Source organism: Musca vetustissima, unplaced genomic scaffold, assembly GCF_032173495.1.
Source record: "Musca vetustissima isolate MV318-11 ecotype Yass unplaced genomic scaffold, APGP_CSIRO_Mvet_v1 utg6539, whole genome shotgun sequence".
Taxonomy (NCBI): domain Eukaryota; kingdom Metazoa; phylum Arthropoda; class Insecta; order Diptera; family Muscidae; genus Musca; species Musca vetustissima.
Window position 1 is genome coordinate 82,261 of NW_026880603.1, and position 23,415 is coordinate 105,675.

The 23,415-nt window shown below is 35.4% G+C and overlaps 3 protein-coding genes across 3 annotated transcripts; 1 reads left to right on the forward strand and 2 right to left on the reverse strand.

Moving 5' to 3' along the window:
- Window positions 1-117: 117 nt before the first annotated feature.
- LOC133326305 (2-hydroxyacyl-CoA lyase 1) lies at window positions 118-9,723 on the forward strand. Its single transcript, XM_061534978.1, has 6 exons — window positions 118-285; window positions 3,006-3,107; window positions 3,182-3,275; window positions 5,974-6,605; window positions 6,671-7,278; window positions 9,489-9,723. The coding sequence occupies exons 1-6, from the start codon at window positions 235-237 to the stop codon at window positions 9,706-9,708; spliced, it is 1,707 nt and encodes a 568-aa protein (XP_061390962.1). The 5' UTR covers window positions 118-234; the 3' UTR covers window positions 9,709-9,723.
- Window positions 9,724-10,313: 590 nt separating this feature from the next.
- LOC133326303 (EF-hand domain-containing family member C2) lies at window positions 10,314-16,192 on the reverse strand. Its single transcript, XM_061534976.1, has 6 exons — window positions 16,135-16,192; window positions 15,523-16,070; window positions 15,194-15,464; window positions 12,727-12,960; window positions 12,155-12,670; window positions 10,314-10,970 (listed from the first exon to the last, which is right to left on the reverse strand). Exons 1-6 carry the CDS (start codon window positions 16,183-16,185, stop codon window positions 10,317-10,319), a joined length of 2,274 nt encoding a protein of 757 aa, XP_061390960.1. The 5' UTR covers window positions 16,186-16,192; the 3' UTR covers window positions 10,314-10,316.
- A 2,356-nt stretch (window positions 16,193-18,548) lies between these two features.
- LOC133326306 (alpha-amylase 1-like) lies at window positions 18,549-21,782 on the reverse strand. Its single transcript, XM_061534979.1, has 3 exons — window positions 21,585-21,782; window positions 21,034-21,504; window positions 18,549-19,392 (listed from the first exon to the last, which is right to left on the reverse strand). The coding sequence occupies exons 1-3, from the start codon at window positions 21,774-21,776 to the stop codon at window positions 18,553-18,555; spliced, it is 1,503 nt and encodes a 500-aa protein (XP_061390963.1). The 5' UTR covers window positions 21,777-21,782; the 3' UTR covers window positions 18,549-18,552.
- Window positions 21,783-23,415: the final 1,633 nt, after the last annotated feature.

The following is a 23,415-nucleotide window of genomic DNA, read 5'->3' on the forward strand; positions in this document are numbered from 1 at the left end:
CAAAACGATAACAGCCTAATCAGCGCTCGTTATCGATAGCTTTGGAGCCTCCAAGTTGGCTGATTAGTGTTCAGTGTTGATGATAGGTTCTTGGCCATCATCATTTTCTCTGCTGCTGCAAACAAAGAAGCTGGCTGGCATTTTACTTTGTGTTTCAAGTTTCAAAACAAATTGACAAATTGTTTGGACAATTGAGCGGATCAACAACCCCCGGAGACCACAACGAAAGCGAAAATGTCTGAAATTGAAGTACCGCAAATTATAGCAGAGGCTCTGGTCCAACAGGTGAGTTTGAGCAGTGGATTAAATCCAAAAGGTCACAATGACTGGACAATTTGCAAACAAAAAAATATAATTTTATGGTCAAATTTAATGGCAGTGATTGAGTGAGTGCAACGCGTGAATTTTTTTGAGTAAAAAATACCCGACAGCGACGACAAATTCCAGACATGAAGTGTTGGGTGTTTTTGTCAAAGTTAAATGTTAATTAAGGAAAACGCTTGAATAATTAACAACAAAGTTTATTTTTTTGGTATAAAATTATACTAAATTGTAGTACACGCAATGATGGGAGAAGGACGGAAGCTTGATTTTAATTTACGTTTTGTTCTCCAACCAGTTAAGGTGTTGGCCAAGTAGAAAAAAAGGTATTTTCTTCATGGTGGTACTTCTGTGCTCCCCTTTGCGTCTTGGACCCGATCGAAAGGCAAAGTCCAAAATAATTTGTTTTTTACACAGAGGAGAATTGAAAAAAAAAAGAAAACACACAGCAACTGATAAAAAGGTTTTAAACGTGAGGGGGTACTGCTGCTGCCTGCTTGCTTGCCTGTGTATGTGTGTGTGTTTTTCGTGTTGGTTGGCTGGCTATCCGTATGTTAAAGCTCCACAATTAGTGATTTAAGTTGATAAGGGGTTTTACGTTAATACCGACCATAGATATTATTCTATGGCTATATAGGTATTTGTATTAAAGTATATTAAATGTTAACCTGACTATAGATGTTTTGCAATGTGTCAAAAACATTTAGTGGAATAATACATTGTTTTACTATGACCCTCAAATATGGAAAACTTGGAAAATACTGCAAAGTATTTTATTAATTTATTATCCTGGTTGTTAAAACAAATTGAAATACTGAAGTACCTGCTTTCATGTCCATATCCAGGAATTTTGAATATTGCTTAAAATATACAATTTGCATAGGAATCGAGATCCGGTGTTGATAGCTTAAACCGCTGACCGTTGGTTTATCGCAACTCACGCAAAACGACACAAACTTTCATATTAATACCTCTCCTGAAGTTGCGGAAATGTAGAACAGAAGCTAAGCACCTCATTTTTCAAACATTAGACCGCCCGATATTACACATCCCCCTGAGATTAAAGAAATGGGTTTAGTGACCTTGTTTAATTCCTTCACATATGAGAATGGAAGATATTTCAGAAATTAGGACACTAATTGAGGCTATAATGGAGTCAACATTATATAATACAATTCCTACCACTAGTTACTCTAAAATTCTCGAGGTCACATTTGACAACATGTTCAAATCGGCCGCGCAAACCACAGATATCTGCCTGATAGAGTCCTCGGAGCTCCCCCCGCCCATAGCAGTTGAAGAACGTCAGCTGCCCAGGCAAACCAGAGTGGTTTTGGCCCAATTACGTTCAGGATGGTGCAGTCGTCTCAATTCGTATTGGCCACGGATTGATAACCAGGTGCAGGATGCCTGCCCAGCATGTGGTACGGGCCCTCATGCCACACTGCACATATTCAATTGCCCAGCCAAATCTACTCATCTTACTCCAGAAGATTTGTGGTTGCAGGCAGTGGAAGTAGCTGCAATTCTTAATTTGGAGACAGAACCAGATGGAGTTTAAAAATGAAAAAAGGCACCATTTTCACGAGAAGATAAATATCCTTCCCTTTCGTTGTAATACATGTTGGGTGCTTCAGGAAGGATCTGCATGATCTGATTTAGAGAGCATCTAAATCAAGTTGCCTATCGAGCAGGTCTAAATAGCATTCATACTGAGGCACTTGCCGCAGCGCTGAATGAATAAAGTGTGAATGACGTCCTCGGAAGAAACATTTTCACAATTTGAAATAGAGCTTCTGGATTACCAGGTCTAGAAAGTTAATTTGTTTATGCGCGTCGCCACTTAATGGATGGGCATCCACGCCTCGAATCATTTTCATGATCAGAGAGAGATAGAGAGAGAGAGAGAGAGTATAGGGATCCATTGAAGAAGCAATTGAAGAAGCATTGAGAAGCAATTGACGAATAAAATACTTGGTGCTAGCAGTAGAAGAGAAAATTAAGGTGGTTTGGAGACCAAATAAATCGGCACCATAGTTTATCGCGCAAAGGTACGTAGAGAAGCGTACAAAGAAGGGTCACTGTACTCCACCAATCACTGGCATTACGATGCAGTTGTCCTTCCCATTTTTACCTATGGATGTCTTGTCCGGTGGGAGACAATGAGGAAGAGAACGCTGTTGTCCAAAATATGTAGTGTGGAAAGTTCGGCACTAATCCTTATATCAGGAATATCTAGAAGCACTTCTCTGGCTTCTCTGAACACAATAATAAAACCTCAGCCACACCACTACAATGCGAACTTCACACTATGGGCACGCAAATGTCCTATTATTTGATAGGGTACTATGAAATCTGTCACAAGAGTAATTAAAATGAGTATATTTCCCCATGCCTTAATTTTGAGGAATTTAAAATAATACCAAGCAGACACTCCTGGGGAAATGAGCTTCCTTCTACAGACATTTCAAAGATGGAAGGAGGGACAGGTGCAGGAGTTTTCTGTAAGGAATAGTTCATGATTCTTCCGAATTTTTTTTTAAATATGAAACTTTAAATATGAAAAAAATATGTCGTTTGTTACTGTTCTTTCTTCAACCCCCACTCACTAATCTCTTATTTTTACATGTTATATTTTTTCTTATAATTATAGTCTTAACTAATTTATTTATTATTTATTACAGGGTGTAGAATATGTGTTCGGCATTATTGGCATCCCCGTTGTGGAATTGTCCATGGCCTTCCAGGCAGCTGGTTTGAAGTACATTGGTATGCGCAATGAACAGGTTAGTATAAAAATAACACATTTCTTTAATAATTTATTTAAATTGATATTCCCTCATTCAATTTATTTTTTTAGGCTGCCTGTTATGCTGCTCAAGCCATTGGCTATTTGACTGGTAAACCCGGTGTTTGCTTGGTTGTTTCCGGACCTGGTTTATTACATGTTACCGGTAAGTTTAGACACATGTTTGCATATTTTCAAAAAAATATTTCCATTCCTTCATTAATTCATATGAAAAATCTCTTTCCTGTTACTAATCTAAGTAAAGTTCACTTGTTGCTACTTGTTGTTTGTGTTTTTTAACTTTTAAAAACAATATTTTCTTGTTAACTGATATCAGTTATTGTGTTAAGTGGTTTTTAGGTGAAATGATAAGATATAATAATATATGTACCAACCCACCACCACCATGGTCCGATTGAGTGTTGCATTTAGTTTACTGTCCATAGTAGAAAGGTTAAAATATTAACTTATTTGAATCGGGCCAATGATTATGTTGTAAATTAAGTTTATTGGCACTAAAGAAATGATAATGCGATATAAATAGAGTTAGTTTATTTTATTGCTACTGTTGGATTTGAAAACGTTATAATTTGAGTTCCTTTTTTATATTGGATTAGATCTGGATGAGTTCAATGAGTGTGGCTTGATTATCTATTTAATGACAAATAACATTTGGAAATTCAAAAATTAAAGTTCAATTAAAGATTAGCCGTTGGACACGCCTTAGAAGATATAAAAAGAAAATGTGTCATGGTTCTTCCGAACTTCCTAAAGTGGTTTTAAACACATACGACTTTCTAAAGGCCCTTCATAGATTTAGACCATATTGGGGTATTTAATTGCCACATGATCTTTAAGAGGTTTTTATAGATAGAATATTTTTTTAAATATAAGACCCTTTAAATATTGAAGACCTTCTAAAGTTTTAAAACATTCCAGAAGTCTTTTAAAAACTTAAGACTTTCTTCTTTTTGAAATGTTTCATTCACAGATGACCTTCAAGAGGTTTTTATGGACCCTTTAAATATTGAATATATAATAATAGATCTTTTAAATGCTGAAAACATATCAGATGTCTAATATGAAAAAATCTAAAATTAAACGGACACCTTTTAGAGGGCTTCTGTGAGTTTTCCATACACTGGCGACCTTCTAGACGTCTTTGAAATATGACCGTCAATGTACCGGCGAAATCGGCAGATCTAAGCGATAGTCTTTATTTCGAGCTTTTTGTATACTGGCCTCTTCGGACAACTGAAGACATATTAGAAGTATTATCTTCTAGATATCTCCTATTGACAGAATGCTCTCTATAGGTATTCTATAGATATAAAGCCTTATAACTTGTAGAGGTTTTATAGACAAAAGACTTTATAGATCACTTGTGGACCTGAAGACTATAAGAATATCTTTTGGTATTATACGAGAGAACCTTCAGGTATTCTTTTAGCATAGGCTTATATCATCTATGAGAAGTTTTTGAGTCTTCTAGAGGAAGGCCTTCTGCTCTTCTATGAGAAGTCTTTGTAGTCTTTTAGGAAAAGGCCACCAATCCTTGATCTTCTATAAGAATATTTTATAGATATAAGACCTTATTACTTTCTAAGGGTCTTATAGACAAAATACCTTCTGGATCACTTACGGACTGAAATCCCTCTACGGAAATTATGGGCAGATGATATCTTATATAATTCCTTCTAAAGGACTTATAGACAAAAAATATATTCTGTAGGTTCTATAGATCAAAGAAATTCGAGAGGTCTTCTGGTCATCTAGGCGGACACCTTCTGATCTTCTATAAGAATATCTTCTTGTCTTCTAGGAGGAAACCTTCCATTCTTCTTTGATAAAGCCTTCTGTTCTAGTATTTTATCAGAAGAACTTTTGGTCTTCTATAAGTAGACAATCTGGTCTTTTATGAGAAAACAATCTGGTCTTCTATGAGAAGACAATCGGGTCTTCTATGACAAGAACTTCTGGTCTTTTATCAGAAGAACTTCTGGTCTTCTATGAGTAGACAATCTGGTCTTCTATGAGAAGAACTTCTGATCTATGAGATGACCTTCTGGTCTTCTGTGAGTTGAACTGCTGCTGTTCTATGGGAATACCTTATTCTATGAGTAGACATTCTGGTCTTCTATGAGAAAACCTTCAGGTCTACTATAAGAATCCCTTCCGGCATTCTATGAGGTAGTCAATAAGAAGATCTATTGGCCTTCTCAGATAAAACGTTTGGCCTTTGGTGAGTATAACTTTTTGTCTTCTATGTGAGGACCAAAGGGTCATCAATAAGAATGTCTATCCCTTTTAAATGACTTATGGACAAAAGATATTCATTTTTAAACCTCTTTGAGGAATTTTTGGCAGACGACATTCTTAAGATCGACAAAAGACTTTCTTGTGGGCTTATAAACAATCTTCTAGAGAATACCTTCTAATATTATGGAGATTTTTTACAGGCTTTCCAGATGTCGCATATATAGAAATTCCTCTGCATGTGGTCAGAAAACCTTGCTACGAAGGCCCCTATCGGGGCTTTTACTCACTTCTAAAGAGGCATCTATAGTTAGAAAACCCTCTTGTGTGAGAGGTCATGTCTCTTTTCATGACTTCCCAGAAGTATTCGAAACACAAACGGTCTATTTTTTAATATTTAGCATTTTTATTGACTTCTAAAGGTCTCTCGATTCAGAGGAGATCTCCCCTGTATTGAGTACGTATTTTAATGACTTCTAAAGGTCTTCTAGGAAACTTATAAAAATGATATTGCAGGTTCTCAGCTATTCAGTTTCATCAAACTTTAATTTCCAATAAATTTCTTTAATTAATATTCTTTCTTCTCTCCCTCGCCCTTTCTTTGCCAGGTGGCATGGCCAATGCTCAAGTAAATTGCTGGCCCTTGATTGTTATTGGTGGCTCTACTAGCCAAGATCACGAAGGCATTGGCGGCTTCCAAGAATGCAATCAAGTGGAATTATCACGTCCCTATTGCAAATATGCTGCTCGCCCACCAACTGCAGCTCTCATCCCATTGCATGTGGAAAAAGCTGTTCGTTATACCACCTACGGACGTCCTGGTGTAGCCTATTTAGATTTCCCTGGCAATTTGCTGCAATCACGCTGTGAAGAATCGAAAATCTATAAGACACTGGCCCATCCAGCAGCACCCCTCGTCTATCCATCACATGAAGATGTTATTCGTGCTGTAAATTTGCTGCGTAACGCCAAGCGTCCCTTGGTAATTGTGGGCAAGGGTGCCGCCTATTCGCACTCGGAACACATTTTGAGACATTTCATTGAGAACACCAATTTGCCATTTTTGCCCACACCCATGGGTAAGGGTGTTGTACCCGATACTGCCTCACAATGTGTTTCATCGGCCCGTACCTTGGCCCTACAAAAAGCTGATGTTGTTTTGTTGTTGGGTGCCCGTTTGAATTGGATTTTGCATTTCGGTCGTCCACCACGTTACGATAAGGATGTTAAGTTTATTCAGGTAAGTTTAAAAAGAAAAAAATTATTTTGACTCAATACAAAATAAAATATTTTTTTATTTTCTAGGTCGACATTTGCCCTGAAGAATTACACAATTCCATTACCGCTTCCGTTGCCATTCAATCGGACATTAAACCATTTGCCGAACAAATGTTCGAACAAATGAACGCCATCAATTATCGTTTCTCCAACGACAACGAATGGTGGCAGGTGTTGTCATCGAAATGCCGTCAAAATCGTGAAACTGTCCAACAAATGGCCATGAACACCTCGACTCCCTTGAACTACTATGCAGTATTCCATCATTTGTATGAGTTGATACCACGTGATGCGGTGATTGTTAGCGAAGGTGCCAATACCATGGATATTGGTCGTTCAATGTTGCTGAACACCTTGCCCCGTCATCGTTTGGATGCCGGTACTTTTGGTACAATGGGTGTTGGTCCTGGTTTTGCTATTGCTGCCGCTCTATTCTGCCGTGATCGTTTCCCTGGCAAGCGGGTGGTTTGTGTTGAGGGTGATAGTGCTTTCGGTTTTTCGGGTATGGAAATTGAAACAATGGTCCGTTACAATTTGCCCGTGACCATTGTTATTGTCAACAATAATGGTATTTATGGCGGTTTCGATCAGGAGACATTTGATGCCATTCGCAGTTCCGGTGATTTGTCACAAGTGTAAGTATTGGAGGGGAAATTTATAAGAAATATATATTTTTGAGGCGTCAATTTTAGGTTCTCTACGAGGAAAAGAAGGCTGTAAGGTTCTATCAGAAGACCTTTTGAAGGCCAAAGTGTCTTCTATTAAAAATAGTATTGAAAAACGCCTTTTGTCTGCTATCGGTCTTCTTTTATGGCCATCTACCGGGAGACTTTCTGATACCCTATATGATTATATTCTTCTCTTCTAAGATAAAACCTTCCATTCTTCTCTGATGGAGCCTTCTAGACTTCTATAAGAAGAACTTCTGGTCTTCTATGGTAAGACCTTCTGATCATCTACAGGAAGACCTTTGATCACCTATAAAAATACCCCTTTCTCTTCTAGGAGAAACCCTTCAATTGTTCTTTGAGAAAGCCTTCTGGTCTTCTATGAGAAGGCCTTCTGATCATCTACAAGAAGACTTTGATCGCCTATAAAAATACCATTCTTCTCTTCTAGGAGAAAACCTTCAATTCTTCTTTGAGGAAGCCTTCTGGTCTTTCATGAGAACACCTTCTGGTCAGGAAGAAATTCTGATCTCTTATAAAAATACCTACCTCCCAAACTGCTGGTCTTCTATGGTAATACATCTGGTCTTCTAAGATATTCTAGTATTCTATGATAAGACTTTCTGGCCTTCTATGAGGTAGTCAATAAGAAAACCTTTGGGGCTTCTCAGAGAAAATACCTAATGGTTCATCTATAAGAATCCCTGGTTGTCTTCTATATATTTGTCTCCTATTATAAGATGGAAAATAAATTGGTCTCCTTTAAGAAGAGCAAATTGGTGGCATATAGGAAGACCAATTAGTCTCCTATAAGAATATTAAGAAGGCCTATTTGTCTCTTCCTCAAGAAGTCCAATTAGTTTCCAATAAGAAAACACATGTCTCCTGCGAGATGGCCAATTGGTGTCCAATAAGAAAACAAACATGTCACCTGTAACAAGACCGTATTGGTGTCCTATAGGAATATTAATTGGTCTCAAAACAGAAGAAAATTGTGTCTCCTATAAGAACATGAATTGGTCTCCAATTAGGAAGCAAACTCGTCCTCCGTTAGATGACCAATTATATTAAATAAGAAACCATACATGTCTCATGTAAATGGACTAATTGGTCTCCAATAAGAAAACAAGCATGTCTCCAATAAGAAGATCAATTGGTCTCATAAAGGCCAATTTGTCTTCTATAATAATACTATGTAGGTTTCCTATAAGAATATAAATTGGCCTCCAACAAGGAAATAAACTCGACCTCAGTAAGAAGTCTAATTAGTTTGCAACAAGAAGAAGACCAATTTGTCTCCAATAAGAAAACATACATGGTCTAAAAAAAGGAGACACATTTCCCCCGTTAGTAACTCGTCCTCCGCAAGGAGTCCAATTATTATCCAATAAGAAACCATACATGTCACCTGTAAGAAGACTAATTGGTCTCCAATAAGAAAAGAAAAATGTGTCCTATAAGAAGATCAATTGGTCTCATAAAGGCCAATTTGTCTCCTATAAGAATACTGTGTAGGTTTCCTATAAGAATTTAAATTGGCCTCGAACAAGGAAACAAACTCGACCTCAGTAAGAAGTCCAATTAGTCTGCAATATGAAAACATATGTCTCCTGTAAGAAGACCAATTGGTCTCCAATAAGAAAAAATACATGTCTCGTGTAAGAAGACCAATTGGTGTCCCACAGGAAGGTCAGTTGGTCTTATAAAAGAAGACCAATTTGTTTCCTATTAGAAGGCCGTATTGGTGTCCTATAACAATATTAATTGGTCTCCATCAAGGAAAACAACTCGTCCTCCGTAAAAAGTCCAGTTAGTCTCTAATAAGAAATAATATATGTAAGAAGACAAATTGGTCTCTAATAAGAAAACAATCAAGTCTCCAATAAGAAAACATATATGTCTCATGTAAGAAGATAAATTGGTCTGTGAGAAGACCAATAAGAATTTCAATTCCTATAAGAAAGCCAATTGGTCTTCTATAAGAATTCTAATTGGTCTCCTATAATAAGTTCAATTGGCCTCAAGTAAGAAGTCCAATTGGTCTCTAAAAAAAGTCAATTGGTTCCATTAAGAATATCCTTTAAGAAAACCAATAAGTGTCATGAAGAAAATCCAATTGGTTTTCTTTCCTCCTTTTGAAAATTCATTTATTTATTATTTTTTCTTTCCATTTGCAGGACTCCACCCTCTGCCTTGGGCGTTCAAGTACGCTACGAAGAAATGATGAAAATGTTCGGCATGAAGGGTTACTTCTGTCAAACCATCCCTGAATTGCAGACCGCCGTTAAGGAAGCACAAAAATTATCGGATAAACCAACCATCATTAATGTGGCCATTAGCCCTCAATCGGACAGAAAACCACAATCCTTTAATTGGCTCACTGAATCCAAATTATAAATTACTTAGAGATTTATAGATATGTATGTAAGAGAGCAGATGTTGCGTCAAGAGTTGTGTATGTATTTTAGTAAATTTATATAGAAGAGAAGAAGAATAAGGAGTTAAAGATTTTCTTTTTCTGCATTTTTGTATTGCATTGCACAAAACAACAACAAATAATATAATGTAAACTTGAGGTTTCTTTTCGTTTTTTCTTTAATTGTTTTTTTTTTTACAAAGTATTGATTCTATTTGTGAAGAGAAAAGACGTGTTTAATTGTGTGATTGATTTATGTTTTTTATTAGTTTTTACACATATATATTTTAATTGTAATTTTTTTTGTTTTTCAAGGAAATTGTGCATAGTGAAAAAATAAACATTCCCAATTTTTTTATTTTTAAAATATAGTTCAATTAAACAATTGTTTTTTAAATAACCTAACCCCAGCCCACAAAAAAATTGTAAATTGTTTATAGAGATTTTTTACAAAAAAAAACTACAATAAACGAATTTATTAAAACAAAAAAAGGTTATGACAAAAAATATAAAAAAACTAAGCCAGGGAGTTTCAAAACAAAGTTTTAAAAAATATAAATTGGTTTTAAAAAAAATCTCCATTAATTTTCTAATCACAGGCCTTTTTCAAATCTTCATCCAGGCCCAAATGTTGCAGGAAACATTGGAAGTTGATCAAACGCCCTTTGTGTAAAAATGGTATTTTGGGACATAGCTCAAACGCAATATTAACAGGCGTTATATCCGGCACCTTGCCACAATTCATATCCAAGAAATTCAAAAAATCACATACTTCAATTTCACCACAATCATTTTGATTTAAAACCTTTATCATATCATCGATTAATTCCTGCGGGAATGGTAAACGACAACCCTTCAAAGCTGAACGTATCTTCGCCTCCGATAGATAAGGTTTATGTAATGGATTTAAATGAAAGAGATATTCTTTCATTTCATCGATGGCATTCCAAAGATTGCGTTTCAATTCCAAATGGACTGCTGCACGTACCGTCTCACGATTACAGGTAATGGGAGGTGCCTGCTCGGCGGAGAAGTAGCGACAAAGGGTAATTATTTCATGATTGGTTATGTTATCTCCGAGTGCGGAAATTAGAGCCTGCTTCAGGGTCTCATAGCCAATAGTAGAAATTTCCTTGGCATCGGCTTGATTATCCGGCAGACATTTGCAAACGAAATCTTTGTAATTGTTGCGCAAAACTTCACGTACTTTGTCCATGATACGTTGGATGTCGGCAAGGGGGAACTGTTGCAGGTAAACATAAGGAGAAAGAAGAAAAAAGTAATCAAATTACAATTTTATTGGCCTTATATAAGAAGTCCTATAGATTTTCTATCAGAGGATCCAAATTGCCTTCAATAAGTGTCCTCTATGAGAAAATGAATTGCTCCCCAAAAAAGTGAAATGAGTCTCCTTTATGAAGTCCAATTGGTCTAATATGAGAAGTTGAATTGCTCTCCTATAAGAAATTGAATAAATTTCCTATAAGAAGTCAAATTCGTGTTCTATAAGAAGTTCCTATAAGAAGTCCAATTAGTCAGAGGGCCCAAATCGCCTTCAATAAAAAATCCAATTGGACTTCTATGAGAAAATCAATTGATCTCCAAAAAAGTCCAATGGTCCAATGGTATCATATAGAAGTCCAAGTAGTAGCCAATAAGAAGTTTAATTGGTCTCTTATACGAAGTTAAATTGGTCTCCTATAAGAAGTTCAATTGGTCTCCTTTACGAAGTCAAATTGATTTCCTACAAGAAGTCCAATTGGTCATATAGGATGTGGAATTGGTCTCCTATATGAAGTCCAATTGGTCTCCTATAAGAAGACTGATTGGTCTCTATAAGAATTCCGATTGGTCTCCTTTGAGAAGTTCAATTGGTCTACTATAAGTAGTTGAATTGTTCTCCTATAAGAAGTTTTGGTCTCCTATAAGAAGTTTTGGTCTCCTATATTGGTCTTCTATCAGAATTTCAACTTGTCTCCTATAATAATTAATTCTGGTGTTCCCCTTATATGAATTCCAATTGGTCTTCTATAAGAAGTTCAATTGGACTCTAGTAAGAAGTCCAATTGATCTCTATAAGAAGTTCAGTTGGTCTTGGGTAAGAATTCCAGTTTGTCTCCTATAAGAAGATTGGTCTCTAGTAAGAACTCTAAATATTTTCATATAAGAAGTCCAATTAGAAGAAGATCAATTTATTTCCTATAATAAAAAGTTTTATTGCTATTTTATAAGAATTCCTATTAGAAATATATAACTAGACCTATTAATCTTCCTTGAGATGTACTATTGGTCTATTATAACAAAGCTGTTGCTGTCTATAAGAGGATCGATTAATCTTCTAAAGAAAGATCTCTTGTCCTTCAATAAGTAGAAGAAGTCATTCTTTCCATTCCGTCAAAAAGTCTCCAAAAACCGCACTTTACTCACCTCATCCGGATGATGTTCCATATAAATAAGGGTATACTCATCCGCTGAAACCACATGAAAGATATGATCCTTCAAACTAACCGTAGCGCCAATATAAAAATTGTATGGTCTATAATATTGAGGCCTACGTGATGTAAATTTCGCTTGCCCTGGCAGTGGAATGCGTGTACGTTTCATAAATTCACCACCAAGGAAGCCAGAATTCCTAGAAGCCACCTCAAATATCTGAATTGTATCATCAGATAAATAGTAGGAAATAATAAACATTCGTTCACAATTTTCTTTGATGGTTGAGAGAAGTTTTGCACCGAAGCGCAGAACATAACGATCAAGTTGTATGAATTTCTTAAAATCTGCCTGCGGAGGTTTAGGTTCGACGGATATGCAATTGCCCTCGGAATCTTCATAGGAACCCCAACCGTTATAGGGTGGGAGAATGCGTTCACGGCGTCTGGCTGGTAAGGAATCGTCGGCTCGAGAGGGTACCGGCGTGGGTGTGAAATCTTCAATGCCATACTGTAAAGAAAATTATTAGTTTATGGGTGTAATTTTTGTATAGCTAGTTATCTTACCTTTTTCCTATAGTAGCCTTTAGTGAACTCATCACAATCGGTCAGCACCACTGCCCTTCCATAGACATTTAAAACCGTGCCAATTTGTAAATCTTTATCGGTGTAGTACAGTATCTCTTTACGTCCCACATCCAGCGGATCCATAACATAGCGCACATTACGCATATTTGTACCCAGCACGTTTAGAAGACTTTGAGGTGTTTGCTCGCCGGGTAAGGGGAGGCCGGAGAATTCCTAAGGTAGTTAGAAGAGGAAGGAAACATAAAAATTAAAAACTTGTTTATAGATTGGAGTGTTCGAATCCGATGATCCGGTTATACATAGCATCAGTTTACTTCACATAAATATAAACGGACCCCCTCCTTTTTTGAAAGGATACAAATAATATCTCAAAAGATTCCGAAAAAAAATTATGAAAAGAAAAAAAGGGTTTCGTATTAGAATGACATTTAATTTCCTAAAATGACCAATTGTTCTCCTATAAGAACACCAATTTGTTTCCCTAAAGATGACCAATTGGCCTCCTAATAAGAAGTTAAATTGGATTTAAATAAAAAACAAATTGGTCTCATCATATATCCAAAAAGGAGAGAAATTGGACTCCCAAAATCTGACTATAAGAATACCAATTGGTCTCCCACAAGAAGATCAATTGGTCTCCTATAAGAAAACAAATTGGACTCCTAAAAAGAAAATAATTGTTCATATCAGAACACTAATTGATCTCCTATAAGAACCCAATCGGTATCCCATAGGAATATAAATAGGTCTCATACAACAAGTCCAATTGGACTTCCTGAAGAAGACTAATTGGTATCCCACAAGAAGACTAATTGGACTCCCAGACCATAAAAATAAGAAACCCACTTGTACTCCTAAAAAGAAAATTAATTGGTTTCATATCAGAACACTAGTTGGTCTGCTATAAGAACCAAATTGGCCTCCTATAAGAAACCAACTGTACTCCTAAAAAGATTGGTTTCGTATTAGAACACTAATTGATCTCCTATAAGAAAACCAATTGGACTCCTAAAAAGAAAATTAATTGGTTTCATATCATTGGTCTCCTAATAAGAACCCAATTGGCCTCCTATAAGAAAACCTATTGGACTCCTAGAAAGAAAATTTATTGGTTTTATATCAGAACACTAATTGGACTCCTATAAGGAGACCAATTGGACTTCAAACTAGTAGACCAGTGGGCTCCTAAAAGAAGGTATATTGGTGTCTCACAAGAAAACCAATAAGGCTTACACGAGGGAATCCCTAGACCAAAGACATCCGAGTGAATGAATGCATATATATTCTGGTAGTCGAACATGCGTTAACCCAAACTTCTTAATAATAAACTACACTATATCTTACAGCCTTAAAGTATGCAGCATGTGAGGACAAAATATGTTTCTTCTGAAAATATTCCTCAGGTCGTTACTAGTCATCTATAAACAGAGAACCTTCTATAGGCCTTCTATAAACAGAAGCCTTCTATAGACGTTCTTCTTCCTCTTATCCCTTCATTAGGACTTCTATAAATTGTAGGTCTTCCAAAGACCTTTATCTTAACCATTGAACAGAACTTCAGAAAATCTACCTCAGGTCTTCTTATATACATTAGACCTTAGGTCCTATTAACATAAGACCTTCTGCAGGACTTCAATAAATTGTAGATCTTCTAAAGACCCATTACAGAGCCTTTGAAGACTCTTCTACTTCAGATCTCCAAAAGATATCTCTCATGTCTTCTATAAATAGAATACCTTTTTAAGGTCTTCTATAAACATAAGACCTTCTACAGGACTTCAGAATATCTTTACTAGGTACTCTATAAACGGAAAATCTGTAAGCAGAAGGTCTTCTATAAACAGAGAATCTTCTTGAGGTCTTCTATAAACAAAAGAAGAAACAAAGAAGTTCTTCTACGGTCTTCCAGATACAGAAGACTTCAAGAAGTTTCCCTTTTTATAAGGCTTCTAGAATTAAAGAGCTATAGAGTCTTCCAAATATATTTTCGATATGTGGACCTCCAATAGATATTTTACATGTAAAAATCTTCAGAAGATCTTTCTCAGTACAGAAGTCCTGACCTTCTTTAGACCTCCAAAGAAGTCAATCTTCTGTCTGGCTACCTTTTTATAGACAATAAACCTTCTTCAGAGTCTTTAAAATACCTTCTTTAAACCCTCTATTGAAAGAAATCCTTCTTCGGGTGTTCGATAGATGAACCATCAGGCTTTCATAATGTCTTCCTCAGGCCTATGCGATAATATACCTCTGCAGAAGTTCTTAAAAATGATCTGCTCCTACTAATTTCTACAGCTCTTCTACAGGCAGAAACACATATTCAGACCCTCTGAAGAAAAAGGTCTTCTATACAAATAATATTATTCTAATGATCTTCTAATTATTCCAGATTTTTTTGAGTATATGTTCTATAACATAAAATTTTAAAATTTATCTTTAAACTTACTCTCGGCAATTTACATCTCTTCAAAAATGTCGTCGGACCTTCTCTACCCGAATTCCTAGGGAAATGTTCCTTAATATCAATTGTATCATCGGATAAATAATAACAAATTTCCAATTTGCGGACATCACCAAATTCAGAACGGTCATCCCAATAACCTTGGAATTTCAAAACCATGCGATCATATTCCAAGAATTGGGCAAATGAATGTTTCTTCGGAACGGGATTGGTGACCTTTATGGCAGATCTCTTACGTATCTCCGTGGTGGGATCACTGAAAAACAACAGAAAATAAATTACTTCAAACAAGTAAGTATGTGTGACCTACTTACACCGGTTCATCAACGGGATCGGGCACTGGAATACCCGATTTATTCAAAAAATGCCTGGTAAATTTATCACAACTTGTTATATGATATACCCTATCGAATATCTGCACTGTAGTATTAACATTCAAATCTAATATCGATATAAATTCCGTTTGACAGGGTGGTGGCTTGGGTATGCGCTGACGATGTACCATACAACCTTGTGGTATACCGGAATTGAGCACCTTCGGTTCAACAATTTGCATTGTACCATCTTCTAGATAATAGAATATTTTAACTTTCCGCACTTGATAGGGTGCATGATAGACCTCCTGAAGGGTCTCTTTAAAATAGGCATTGAAACAGAGGACCTGTTTATCATATGCCAACCAGGGTGGTAATTTGGGACCAACTTTTGGTGGATAAACGGAGGGTATTTGTGCCGGGGGGCAATTGGGGTCAACTATCATGCCACTGGGGTCTACCAAGCCAGGGGGTTTGCGATCATTTAGCATACTAATGCCCTTGTAGTTCATCAACGATTGCGGTTTGGGATATTTTGTTTTGGTGATCTGAGGTAAGTTGAAAATTTTATGCAATTTGAATTTCAGAAAATAAAATGTATCCATAACTTACATCCCGAAAAGTGGTCCCTGGTAGCAGCGGCATTCCTGGTATGCGTATCATTTTGCTGTAAGTTTTTTAGGAGTTTGTCGAATTTGAAAAAATTAAGTTTTATAAAAAATATATCTGTTTCCTCAAGGCAAATACTTTGGAATATGTCATAGAAAACAATTCTATAGGGAAAAGTATTGCCAAGAGTTTGTTTGTTGGCGGGTTGCTAAGTTGCCCTTAAACATTCCGCTGAATACCGTTGAAGGTAGATTAATGTTTTTTAAAACAACTGGAATTGTTGTCAGGGTAATGTGTGAGGAAATAAACAACGAATTATTGAAGAATATCGGAACATTTAAAACAAATAGTGGTACTCAGCAGAATTTTATATATTTTAACTTTTGCAATATGTTTCAATAAATATCTTAAAGTTTATATTCAGCTAGCTGAATAGAATAATTGACTCAATATTTCATTAATTTTTGGATTTTTATAAGTTTGTGTATAAAAAGAACTTATTCAGCTAGCTAAATATATTTTTTATGGATAATTTTATAGTTTTAAATGTATCATTACAAAGAAAAGTGTTATTCAGCTAGCTGAATTACTAAATACTACTTCCATGTTATAACATAGTGTCTCAAATATTGTATTCAGCTAGCTGAATTGTATATTTGAATTAATATTTCATTATTTATTGCATGTTTATAAGTTTGTGTATATAACGGACTTTTTCAGCTAGCTGAATTACTAAATACTACTTCAATTGCATCACATAGTGCCTCAAATTGTATATTCAGCTAGATGAATAGAATAATTGACTCAAAATTTCATTAATTTTTGGATTTTTATAAGTTTGTATATATGAAGGACCTATTCAGCTAGCTGAATATAATTTTTTATGGATATTTTTCCATTTTTAAATGTATAATTGCAAAGAAAATTGTTATTCAGCTAGCTGAATTAATAAATACTACTTCAATGATAACCCATAGTGTCTTAAATTTTATATTCAGCTGAATAGAATAATTGACTCAACATTTCATTATTTATTGGATTTTTATAAGTTTGCATATATAAAGAACATATTCAGCTACCTATAATGTTATTATATTCAGCTCATTATCTATATATTCAGCTCATCATCTATATACAAAAAGTCTTATTCAGCTAGCTGAATACAATTTATAAATGTCATTTTTCCATTTTTATATGTATAATTACAAAGAAATTTGTTATTCAGCTAGCTGAATTGCATTTGAAGCATACATGTTGGGCAGGTTTTTATTAAATATTACATATAATGTCATGAAGCTCATATTTAGCGAGCTGAATAGAATATTTGAGTCTCACTTATTCAGCTAGCTGAAGTTCACTTTGGAGCCTTTTTAATGCATATAATTATACTTACTTTAAATTGTAGGTTATAATTTCACAATTTTATACCAAATGCCACTATTCAGCTTGTTGAATTCGATTAGTATATAAATATTTCCACTTTTCAGCTAACTGAATTTAACTTTGATGCAATGTTTTTACAAATATTTGTAAGTAATTTTATCAGCAGATTATAATTTCACTATTCAGCTTGCTGAATTACATTTTGGAGAGATATTTTTACAAATATTTATACTTATTTTAATTTCTAGATTATAATTTCACTATTCAGCTGACTAAAATTGTAATTTTATACCAAATACTACTTATTCAGCGAGCTGAATTAGAATTTTAAAATTTATTCAATTACAAAAAGTAAATATTTCCACATTTCAGCTAGCTGAATTTAACTTTGAAGCAATATTTTTATAAATATTTGTATGCAAATTTTATCAGTTGATTATAATTCCACTATTCAGCTAGCTGAATTACACTTTGGAGTCATATTTTTACAAATATTTATACTTATTTTAATGGGCAGACTACAATTTCACAATTCAGCTGATAATTTATACCCTATATTCCTAATTCAGCTAGCTGAATTCAATTTTTAGAATTTTATAAAAGAAGATTATACTACTCAGCTAGCTGAATTTAAGTTTGGAGCAATATTTGTACAAATATTTATACATATTTTAATTTGCAGATTATAATTTCACTATTCAGCTAGCTGAATTATTAGTTTATACAAAATTCTACATATTCAATTAATTTAATTATTAGTTTATACAAATTTTACTTATGCAGCTAAGTTTTTTTTTGTTAATACAACATTCTACATATTCAGCTAGCTGAATTATTAGTTCATACCAAATATTACATATTCAGCTAGCTGAATTATAAGTTTATACCAAATATTACTTATTCAGCTAGCTGAATTATTACTTTATACCAAATACTACTTATTCAGCTAGCTGAATTCGATATATAGAATTTATGAAAACACCAAAAATAAATATTTCGAATATATCAAATTTATTTCAAATCAAATTTACAAATTCTTTACAATTTCGAGTTAACATGTATAGCCAAGACACCATCCTCTTCAGACTTGCGAATAGTAATAGTGGCACGACCATCCGAACCAACCACCACCGATTTACCAGTACAACTGGAACCAGATTTCAAACCCGAAATAATGTCACAATAAGTACCAGCTGGCAAGCATGTTTGCAATGTAGTATTCATATCATACGAATCACCATTCAAAGCAATGAAAGCCTTATTACCGCGACAGAATGCGATCTGATTGCTACCATTATCATACCAATTTTGAACGGCTGTATTACCGGCAACATTACGGAATCCAACCATGTTGTAAATTTGACGCCAACGATGTTCACAAACCCAACCGCCACTGCAAGAGTTATCAGCATTGAATGTCGGAGAACGAATGGTATTACCATCGGTGGTGGGTGGTCCCTGATCGGTATTGTCGAAGGCGAAGGAGGACATAACACGTGTAATACCGAAGGGATGGGCCAACATAAAGGCATTGGCCATTTTATATTGTTTCGAGGTTTTATAGTTGAGGATATCAGCACCGCCAGCACCATGACCACGTTGATTATCGTGATTATCGACGAAGACCAAAGAACGATCGGAGGGCATGAAACCCCATGCGGTACCCCAGTTGACCAACCAACGCATTTGATCTTTACCACGGAATACCTTACCAATGGAATCGGAATGTCTGAATTCGGTGACGGCACCCAAATCGGTGTATTCATATTTGGAGATGGCCTCGCCGCCCATATCGATAACTTCTTGAACGATGAAGGGGCGGGTGTTGGCTGCGAAACCATGGGCTGTGTTCAAGTTGTTCAGGCGGGAGTAGATAACCTATGGGGGAAAAATAAATGGGAGGGATTAAAAATTGAGTTTGTTTTCAAAAGTTTAATATAGGTCATGTTTTAATATAGCGCCCATATAAAGACCCGTCCAAATTTCAATTTTTTAAGGATCCTTTGGCTATTTGAAAACTGAAGTGACTATAATTGGGTCTTACGTTCTCTAGGTGTTTGAAAAACTAGTTCGCAGATGATGTTTGGTATAGGTCTATATAGTGATCCCGCCCCATTTTACAATTTCTGATGGTCTTAGACACATTTTCTTAAAAAAATCTTCACAGAAATTTTTTAAGAAGGTTCCGTTTGTTTTTGGATATTTTGTTTAGGTTCTTGTTTAGGGTTCTTGAAGGATGAAAAATTATTTTTACATACAATATAATATAATTTTGGGATTCCAGGTTCTTGCGAGATGAAAAAATATCCTTATATAAAATTTTCAAAAAAAGGTCCGTGTAACGGCATAGCCCATATGAAGGGTTCCGCCCATGTTTAGGTATTTTGAAGGATTTAGCCGCATTTTTTCACCAAATTAGCTGCAATTTCGTATTTTGGGTTCTCTTTAAGTAGCAAATCTCTCTACCAAAAATTATGAATGTTGGTCCATTTTTAGAGTAGCCTCGATATAACGGTACCCTCAATATTCGGTATTTTGGAGATTTTGGGCAAGTTTCTTAATCGAATTGGCTGTAATTTGATATTCTGGGTTCTCAATAGTTGTAAAACCTGCATACCAAATATTATTAATATTGGACCACGTTTTGTTATAGCCCCCATGTAACGCCATCCCCAATTTTCGATATTTTGGTCATTTTAGGCACGCTTTTCAACCAATTTTCCTGTAGTTTAGTATTTTGGGTTCTCATTGGGTAGGAAATCTATCTACTAAAAATCATTAATATTGGTCCACTTTTAATAGTAGCCCCCATATAACGGCATCCTCAAAATATCGATATTTTGGGTAGCTTGGGCACATTTTTCAAACATATTGGCTGTAATTTGGTATTTTGGTGTCTCATAGGGTGGAATATCTCCGTACCCAAAATTATCAATATTGGTATACTTTTGAGGGTAGCCCCCATATAACTGCACCCCTGAAATTTCGATATTTTAGGGAGCTTGGGCACGTTTTTCAAACAAATTGGCTGTAATCGGGTAATTTGGGTTCTCTTTAGGTACCAAATCTTCCTACCAAAAATCATTAACATTGGTCCACTTTTTAGGGTAGCCACCATACAACGGTACACTCATTATTCGGTATTTTAGGGAGCTTGAACACGTTTTTCAACCTAATTGGCTGTAATTTGGTATTTTGAGTTCTCATTGGGTAGACAACCTCCGTACCGAAAATCATTACCATTGATCCACTTTTTAGGGTAGCCCTCATATAACGGTAGCCCGAAAATTTCGATATTTTGGGAGCTTGGACACGATTTTCAACCGAATAAGCTGTAATTTGATATTTTGGGTTCTCAAAGAGTATGCAACCTCTCTGCCCAAAATCATCAATATTGGTCCATGTTTCAGGATAGCCCCCATACAACGATACCCCCAATTATTCGATATTTTGGGGATTTTGGGCACATTTTTCAATCGAATTGGCCTTAATGTGTTATTTTGGTTTCTTCCAACTTACCTTCAAATCAGCTGGCCACATATGTTTAGCAGCATCGACGCGGAAACCAGCAACACCCAACGAAATCAATTTATTCATAAATTCCACGATGCGATCGCGTACCCATTCCTTACTTTGATCCAAATCCTTCAAACCAACCAATTCACAATTACGGACTTGATTGACATCATTATAGTTGCTAATGCCACAAGTGGCATGGAAATCAGTTGAGGAATAAGGTACGGCAGGGTAACTCTTTGAATTGGGATCAGCCTTAGAACCACCAGTACCCACAACCGAGGCGTGACTGGCAGCCATATGATTGAAAACAATATCGACATAGATGCGTACACCAACATTGTTGCAACGTTTAACCATACTGGCGAATTGGGCTTCATTACCGGAACGGGTGGTCATCAAGTAGGAGACGGGTTGATAACGTTCCCACCAGGGACGATTGGCAACAACTACATTTTCGGTGACGGGGGAGACCTGTTATGAGAAAAAACCGTTAGGTTTTTGTTATAGGCTTAGCATAACCTCAAAATTTAATGTCGTTTCTTTTAACTCACCTGAACACCAGCATAGCCCTTGGGCGCCAAGAAATTTTCACATTCCGCCGCAATGTCATCCCATTTCCATTCGAACAAATGGACCATGGTATCGCGACCCGATACATAATTTGGATTGAATTGACCCCAGGCCAATTGGCTAGAAATGGCCAAGAGCAGAACAGCGCTCACTTGGATTTTAGTGAAAAACATTTTAACGTTTCACCAGTAAAACTTTCACTAAAGCAACCTTCCGAAGGCCAACCGCTTTTATACTCTCTCTCCCTCGATATTAGGGGGCCTGTTGTGAAAGTTCACACTCCCCAAAGCTCTCCCTTCAAAAATTGGCAAGGTAAGATTGTGTCCGATTGATTTGTGACTATTGAGTTATCACCGCAAAAAAAATCACACTCCCAGTTCTTTGTCGGGACAGATACACAACAGCGGCACGACTTTTCTTATCGGGATACCAGCTTCTGAGGTTAACAATTGATGTATTTCTGAGATTAGATAAAAATACATTTCATATTACATTTAGTTTAGAAATAGTTTCGATTCACAAAAGTTCGGTTAGATAGGCAAATGACTTGTTGTTGTAATTTTGCAAAAATAAATTTTGTTATCGCCTATTATTTATGGGACCCGGATTTATTATGAAAAGGGACCATAATTTATTATAGAAATATATTGGAGAGAGTCATTTTGATGATTGGTCGATTTTTATACCGGTCAAGGGCGGTATATGAATTAGTGGGGGAATGTAATAAATTTTCGTAATAACAGATATTCGCATAGATGGACTTTATTCGAACCTTTAAATTAACTATAGATTTACAATTCAGTCTAAATATTTTTTTGAACAAATACAAACTGGTAAAGTCCGCAAAAGATGAATTCAGCTATTCGAATGTAATTATACACAATATTATATTTTTAACCGGATAATAATCAACTCAGCTAGAAAATGCAGAATTGCAAAGACTGAATTATATATATATATATATATATATAGACTAAATTTGCAATCTATCTATTGTGGTTAAAACATATGTGTGTATATATATATATATATATAAATATATGTATATAATTAGCTGAATATTATCAATTGTGTACATATTGTATTGTAATTACAATGTAAACGTGTATTTACTATTCAGCTAGCTGAATAGCATTCTTACGTTGCTTGTCTTTATTCAATATTGAAACAGATGGCTTTTTTATGAAAAATATTTGTTTATGGACCAAATATTTTCCATAGCATTAGCTGAATTTAATACAGAATCTTAATTTTAACAAATATAATATATTCAGCTGCTCAATTGAATTATTAAATACGGAACTGTCACAAGTGTATAGATCATGATGAATCCTTCGCACAATAAACAAGTTAAGTTCGGCCGAGCCGAACTTTGGATAACCTCCACCATAGGATTCTTGAAATTAAAATATGAGGAACATTCCAAATAGAGGACCTATATCGATAATTCTACCAAACGATTGTTGTAAACCAAATACAAATTTCAATGTGACTTTCCCTAAAAATCTCAAAACCCCAAAACTTTGACCTATATTATAAACGCATGGTAGGGTGAAACATGTGTATAGAATCCTCAAAATACTGCAATTTAGAGGCAAATTTATATGATGTATACTACAGCGTGACCAATATTGAAAACATTGTATAGAAATTAGCGAATATTTGGTGTTTTCATTATATGAGGGGTTATACCTAATTAGGGACCGATATAACACAAGTTCCAAGCTAATATTTTAGTTTTGTATTCCAATACCTTCCTTCACGTTAAATATTAAATCGGTAGGAGATTCATTCTCGAACCGAACGTTCTAG

What these genes read in the sequence shown, in the direction of transcription:
- LOC133326305 (XM_061534978.1), top strand. Translation starts at nt 235, where the DNA reads ATGTCTGAAATTGAAGTACCGCAAATTATAGCAGAGGCTCTGGTCCAA. An exon ending in TTGGTATGCGCAATGAACAG is followed by an intron (nt 3,108 to 3,181) that starts GTTAGTATAAAA and finishes TTATTTTTTTAG; the next exon opens with GCTGCCTGTTATGCTGCTCA. An exon ending in AGGATGTTAAGTTTATTCAG is followed by an intron (nt 6,606 to 6,670) that starts GTAAGTTTAAAA and finishes TTTATTTTCTAG; the next exon opens with GTCGACATTTGCCCTGAAGA.
- LOC133326303 (XM_061534976.1), bottom strand. Translation starts at nt 16,185, where the DNA reads ATGATACGCATACCAGGAATGCCGCTGCTACCAGGGACCACTTTTCGG. An exon ending in CAGGGACCACTTTTCGGGAT is followed by an intron (nt 16,071 to 16,134) that starts GTAAGTTATGGA and finishes AACTTACCTCAG; the next exon opens with ATCACCAAAACAAAATATCC. An exon ending in GATCCCGTTGATGAACCGGT is followed by an intron (nt 15,465 to 15,522) that starts GTAAGTAGGTCA and finishes GTTGTTTTTCAG; the next exon opens with TGATCCCACCACGGAGATAC.
- LOC133326306 (XM_061534979.1), bottom strand. Translation starts at nt 21,776, where the DNA reads ATGTTTTTCACTAAAATCCAAGTGAGCGCTGTTCTGCTCTTGGCCATT. An exon ending in AGGGCTATGCTGGTGTTCAG is followed by an intron (nt 21,505 to 21,584) that starts GTGAGTTAAAAG and finishes TTCTCATAACAG; the next exon opens with GTCTCCCCCGTCACCGAAAA. An exon ending in TGTGGCCAGCTGATTTGAAG is followed by an intron (nt 19,393 to 21,033) that starts GTAAGTTGGAAG and finishes TTTCCCCCATAG; the next exon opens with GTTATCTACTCCCGCCTGAA.